Source organism: Cryptomeria japonica, chromosome 7 (genome assembly GCF_030272615.1).
Source record: "Cryptomeria japonica chromosome 7, Sugi_1.0, whole genome shotgun sequence".
In the NCBI taxonomy this organism is placed as follows: Eukaryota; Viridiplantae; Streptophyta; class Pinopsida; order Cupressales; family Cupressaceae; genus Cryptomeria; species Cryptomeria japonica.
This window is the reverse complement of record NC_081411.1, coordinates 721,811,162-721,817,619: the sequence shown is the minus strand read 5'-3', so window position 1 is coordinate 721,817,619 and position 6,458 is coordinate 721,811,162. Positions and strand designations below refer to the sequence as shown.

The following is a 6,458-nucleotide window of genomic DNA, read 5'->3' as shown; positions in this document are numbered from 1 at the left end:
TGTTAGAGTGACCTAGGAGTTCCCTTTAGATAGGCAATCCTCAATAATGATAAGATAAATAGACATTCAATAAAGGATATTGTATGTGAATGTTTCCCTAATCTAAAAGTTTTTTTTGACTTTTCGTGAGTGGCTTACTATGAGATGTGACCATGAGATGCTCTGATGATGAATTTTTTTTGGTTAAGAGTGGTTTCGGAGTTGCATTTAGATAGACAAATCTAAGTGTTCAATTTCAAACTTTTTTATTCAAACCTACTAGCAGTAGTTTCATTTTAGGATGAGATTTTTTTAAGGAATGTAAAACCAATCATTGATTAAGGAGGATGAACTCACATCAATAACTTTTCATAGGGAATATATATCATAATAGAATTAATATCCAATGTACAAAAAGTGATATGCTAAAAAATTGGTTTGAGTCACTAGAGATAGATTGGATAAAGGACAAGGTTAAGGCTTGATTCTACCAACTTATGTATTGCAACTCTCTAACTAAACACAATGGTGGCATATTTATTTATAGGGTTAAAATGAATGCAAGGCAAGGAGATGTGAGCATTATATATGCGCTTTTCTACTCTACAATATATAACTTATTATCAAATCAAATTAATGAAAACAAATTCTATAAAGTCATTTTCCCATTTACATTGTGTATCATTCATATTGAATCCTATATCTTATCCATTATTAAACTCAAATTATACCTATGTGTTCATATCCATATGTCTATACAACTTCTCATGCCAAAGAAAAAACATTTTCTTCTCTAACTATAAATTGACCTATAAAAGCATAGAAATATATCTATATCACAATTAATAACTTGACTATGTGCTAAATCTAGAGTTTACCATTGCCCTCTTAAATATCTCTTAACAATTGAATGTTAACATATAAATACTAAATAACTAATTTAACAAAATTTAAAGATTTTGTAATGGATAAAGTGTCCGTAATGTTTTCTACTTTATGTAGATAGTAACAATTTTACTCCCCATTTATGCCCAAAAATGACCAGACCCCCCTTTAAGTCCATTCTACGATACATTTATAAAACTGTAAAGTGGACCAGATGTCTCTCTGCACTTCCTGCTGTTTAACGTCACAAAATGTGGAATATGAGCATTGTGATCCCTTCCCAAGCAAGTTCAGTGCCTTAGGAGATTGTGCACTACACCTTGTATCTTAGATTGAGATGAATTTTATATATATCCCAAATCAGGTTTCTTCCCTCGAAATAGAAAGAGGGTTGGCTACACATTGGAATTGAGACTGGCATTGTCGTATATGGTCGGACGTTAGTGGGATTGGAGTTATACTCTAGATTATATACATAAACATCCTTGCTCTTAGAGAATGTTGCATCAAGTTGCAGTCTCTTACATAGAGCTAAGAAATTCGGAATCCTTGGGTTCTTCAGCCGAGGTGCAGTTGTATAAAGCCAATCAAATGAATAATATTAAGCCCAGCAAGGCATTTGTTCTTTGTTCGCCTTCCAAGACAATGGAATCAAAACTAACTGCAAGCCCAACTATTATTTTTCTCTGAAATTTTTTCAAGCCTTGAAACCCAGTTGCAACTCGCCTCTCAAAAAATTCACCGCCCGACATGTTTTACCATCTTCTCTTTATCCCCATCTCAGCAAGCTCATTCCTTTTTGCTGTTATTCATGTTTTATATAGAATAACTGTCCATTCAAATAGAGAAAAAATGCACCAAACCAGACAGCAGCTTTTCCCACCATGCTCTCCATTCAAGACATTACAGAGCAATTTATAAACTAAGATTCTAAATTCGTTTTCGAATTGCAGTTTACACGTGTGAAAGTGTGAAAGAGGCATCTAGGACTTACCCAGATTATTATTTTTTTGCCCCTCCCGGCTGGTAAAATTTTGTTGTTTTTGTGTACGACAGGTACTTGGCTACTTTAACTACACTCCTCTCCACTTCCCACTTTGAGATTTGAGGACAAGAATTTGTTTTCTTTTCTGGGTTCTCTCTCAGCTTTTATTCGGAATTGGTCAATTTTGAGTGGACAAGGCGCGTGGATTATTAAGAAAACATTGGGACCAGAGGGGTTTATTAAATTTGTGGTGGTCAATCAATCATGGTCTTTGTTCGTGTTAATAATAGGTTAATCATTCCTCCGGGAAAGGCGACGACCACTTTACGACCTCATCATCGTCATCATCATCATCATCATACTATTACTTACTTACTATCATTGCTACTGTGCATCTTTTTATCGCTTTGCTTTTTCTCTTCTTTTTGTTGTGGTCGGAAGCCAAGGAAAGAAGAGAAAGTGATGATAGAATAGTGTGTGGAATTGTTTATAAAGCTTTTGTTACCCACAAACAAAAGAGAATGAGAAGACTGCAGGGAATAATCTATGTATGTATGTTCATTGGTTCTCTTCTCCAAAGCTTCTGTATGGTGGTTTTTGAATTTATTGTGAAGAAGATTTGATCTGGGTATTATGATCGAGTGTTAAATTTTTTATCTGCTGATGTTGGGTATTGAATAATTACCTCAAAAATGTTGTTAGAAGGGGTAAAAGCTGAAGCATATTTATTTCATGTGAGGTAGGTGATGTAAAGCTGGGACCAAGGAGGGAACATCAAGGTGGGGATCGGCGTACAAGCTTGTGGCCCCATCTATGGCCGACCATTTTTTTCCCCAATAGTGAAATATACCCTTCTGAAGATTTGGATGGACCAAAATGCTTATCAATTTGTGATGACACTGGCAATTCATTTATGATATGGAAAATAGCGGGATTTGCACTACGAATCTCATGATTGAGGATTGCCAGGCGAAAACGTGTTGTAGTGTTTTTTCTTGCAGATAGATCTACGATGAGCCAGCCAAAGAGTGTTTTCTTTGGTTTAAAGTGAAAAACTGTGTTTTTGGGTAGGATCCAATCAAGTGTAGGGCGGCGTCCATGAGAGACTACTACACGTGCGGGAGGTCCAGGCCTTCCGCAGGCTGTTGACTAATTTTTTTACTTAGTTTTTGGGGCTAAAACAGAGCTTGCTTGATTGGATTCATCTATCCAGCTGCAGGAAAAAAGGGAGAATTTTGTACTAACAATGTCTAACATGACTGGTGAAGCGAGTTTCTCATCTGGCAACAGAGGTGATGTGAATATGTTATCCACTGGAGCAGGGACATCATCAAACCCTTCCCAGCAGGCCCCAGTCAAGAGAAAACGAAATCTCCCAGGGACACCAGGTAATTATTATAAAATCCTTTGCCCTCCCCTTTTCTTTCGATTGTTTCTTTCTTGTACGTTGAATCTCACACTGTGATTACAATATTGGGATAAAACTGATTCATTGATTTCAATATGGGAATGGCGGTTGTGATTTTTGCAGACCCAGAAGCCGAAGTGGTGGCTCTGTCACCCAAAACTCTGATGGCCACCAACAGATTTGTGTGTGAAATCTGTAACAAGGGCTTCCAGAGAGACCAAAACCTGCAACTCCATAGGCGAGGGCATAACCTACCATGGAAGCTACGGCAAAGAACGAGCAAGGAGATAAAGAAGAGGGTATACATATGTCCCGAGACATCGTGTGTGCATCACCACCCATCCAGAGCGCTGGGAGACCTGACTGGTATTAAGAAACACTTCTGTCGAAAGCACGGCGAGAAGAAATGGAAGTGCGATAAGTGCTCCAAGCGATACGCCGTCCAATCGGACTGGAAAGCCCATTCCAAGACCTGCGGCACCCGCGAGTACAGATGCGACTGTGGGACTCTTTTCTCAAGGTATTTTGCTTTCCAATCGTCTTTTCGTTATTCCATATCTCAATCTGTTAATGGGTAGAAAAAAAATTCTTATGTACAGTTGTATTGAAGTGTAGGTAGGACTTTGCAGTCGGTAATGCTTTTAAAGCTTCTAGCCAGCCAGTTTTGTATTTAAAGTTTGATCCAGTACAAATTAGATCTGTGAATTATATTATTGTAATGCCCATTGCCTTCTAAGACTGTTTCTGTTCACTGTTCTCTGGGTTTGAAGATCAGTGAGGAAAAATTAGGAGGGAATTAATTTTTGACATTGAAGATGTTCTAGTGGGTAAATGAGATCCTGAGTCATTGGCATTGTGTGAACAGGAGGGACAGCTTTATAACCCACAGAGCATTTTGCGATGCACTGGCTGAGGAAAGCGCAAGACTATCTGGTGGAATTAATGCAGGAGTTGGGCAGGTGCACAATCATTTGGGCATTGTCCAGGGAGCTGGAGGGGCAGCTGCCTCAATGTCTCACATAATGGGGGCTCCTCCTCCATCGAGATTTGGAGGATTAAATCCTTCAGATGGCCAGTTCAATCCATCAGCCTACAGAGAGGCATTCGGTACTAATGCAGGACCCTCAGGAGGAGTGAACCCAAGAGCTAGGCTTCCATTGTGGTTGGGACAAGGCACTGGAGATCCACAGCCCTCAAATTCTATGGACGTTACAGCTTCAGGTTTCTTCAACAAATCCATGTTGGGATCTTCAGAGTACGATGATTCCCATGGAGCAAAGCCCCTACCAGCCTTATTAACAATGACATCTTCTAACTCGGGAAGCCTCTATTCCAATCTATTCACTTCGGGGTCCATGAATGCTGCTTCCTCAGCCCTGCAAAATAATGACAGCTATGGAGGTAATTGGACAGACAGAAGCTCGGGTAACGCTCGTCTTTCTCTGTCAACTTCCACAGGATTGACAACCAATTCTTCCTCAGTTACAAACAATATCAATGATGGAAGCAACCCTCCTAGCAGTGTGTATCACGGTGGCCACAGTGCTCAGATGTCTGCAACTGCTTTGCTTCAGAAAGCTGCTCAAATGGGTGCAACCACTAGCAATTCTTCCATGATTAGAGGCTTCGGTATGCCTGGATCGAATAATAATACAGTGGGTTTGGGATTGTTGTGGCAAGGAACACCCCCAGACCAGGAAAGAGGCCATGGAACAGTAAACCTAATGCTTAATAATACCTTCAATGGAGCTCACAATTGGAATCCCTTTATGAAAGGCTCTCTTGAGCATATGACAGAAGGGGGTGGAGGTGCGGGTGGGAGTGGGGGTTATAATCAGTCAAGCGCGAGATCAGCAGAGAATGCAGGTCTTAATGATCTGATGAACTCTTTTTCTGGGAGTCCCAGTGGAGTAAGCTTGAATGCCATGCACTCCTCATTCAGCTCAAGCATGGCTGATTCTGGAAACTTGTCGGCCTTGAATATGATACCCACAAGACCCAATACCAAGGATGGCACAAGACAGAGCTTTCAAATGGCATCCATGATGATGCAGGGAGGAAGCAATCAGCCCAGAAATGAAGATGGGTCAGAAGATGGATTGACGAGAGATTTTCTAGGCGTTGGAGGTATTCAACTTGGAGGAATGCATGCAAGAACCTTCTCTCAGCGGGATCACTTTGCAGCAGCCACTTTCACTTCCCTAGGATCGGGAATGGACATGACTTCTTTTAGTACTCGAAGGGCAGAAAACATTCACCCTATTGGTGCAAATCATAGCCAATCACCTGTGAGATCATGGGATGCTACTTGAAAAGCTGCATTACTATCTTCCCAAAAGATCAAATGCTCAAACGGAAAAGGAAAGGACCAGTTCGACCAGCATTCCCTCAACACGCTGCTCGCCGCTTCGACCAAGATTTTCTTGCTGCTGTAATGGTAAGTTCTTTATTATTACCAACTAATGGTTTGAAATTAAGTGGAAAGCTGATGAGAAACGAGACTGTCATATTCCTGAAAATGTTCACTGTAAAGTAGCATCATCCATAGGCAGCAGCATTACCTACTTAAAACAATAATAATTCTCTTCAATGGTTTTTTCTTATTGATTAAATGCTGTGTTTTACTTATTCAATCTATTTTGCGGTCCCCTCTCTGTGATTTTTTCTGTCTCTCTGATTTTATTGAACTCAACTGAAACAAAATAAATCAGAAAATTTTCAAGATGTGCAGTCCTGAATTCATAACCGTTTTACTACGACTGCGTCAGAGATTTCTGCATTTCGCATACAAGCCAACATATTAATTTTGAAAAGACATATAATATGTGAACGGGAAAATGGCATTTCGTACGTGTGAGGGGGCTTATATTTGGAGTACGGTTCTCCATAGCTGGCTGCCCAATCTGGTTCACGTGATCATAACTACGCTTCTCCATTTTTTCACACAAACATATACGCCATTCTACTTGTTCAAGATGCTGCGCTAATATTAACGTTGTAGAAAAACAATCCTCGTTTGTTGTAGGATAAGGATCGTTTTCCTGGGAGAGAGAAATTTTTCCTTTACAACATACAATTTGGGATACTAAGTGCATGTTGTTTGTTTGGAACAACTGTTCCATTTTTGAAATAATTCAAGGTTTCGGAGAATACAGACCAAAGTAAGAATAGCTTCAGAATCACATTAACCAGTGCACAACG

General features: G+C 39.8%; 1 protein-coding gene across 1 annotated transcript; it reads left to right on the top strand.

Moving 5' to 3' along the window:
* Positions 1–2,120: 2,120 nt before the first annotated feature.
* On the top strand, positions 2,121–5,894 carry LOC131055727 (zinc finger protein NUTCRACKER). The gene is made up of 3 exons (XM_057990130.2): positions 2,121–3,237; positions 3,381–3,777; positions 4,123–5,894. The coding sequence occupies exons 1-3, from the start codon at positions 3,096–3,098 to the stop codon at positions 5,567–5,569; spliced, it is 1,986 nt and encodes a 661-aa protein (XP_057846113.2). The 5' UTR covers positions 2,121–3,095; the 3' UTR covers positions 5,570–5,894.
* Positions 5,895–6,458: the final 564 nt, after the last annotated feature.

Coding starts and splice junctions, on each gene's coding strand:
- LOC131055727 (XM_057990130.2), top strand. CDS start 3,096: ATGTCTAACATGACTGGTGAAGCGAGTTTCTCATCTGGCAACAGAGGT. Junction 3,238..3,380: donor AAATCTCCCAGGGACACCAG/GTAATTATTATA, acceptor TGATTTTTGCAG/ACCCAGAAGCCGAAGTGGTG. Junction 3,778..4,122: donor TGTGGGACTCTTTTCTCAAG/GTATTTTGCTTT, acceptor TTGTGTGAACAG/GAGGGACAGCTTTATAACCC.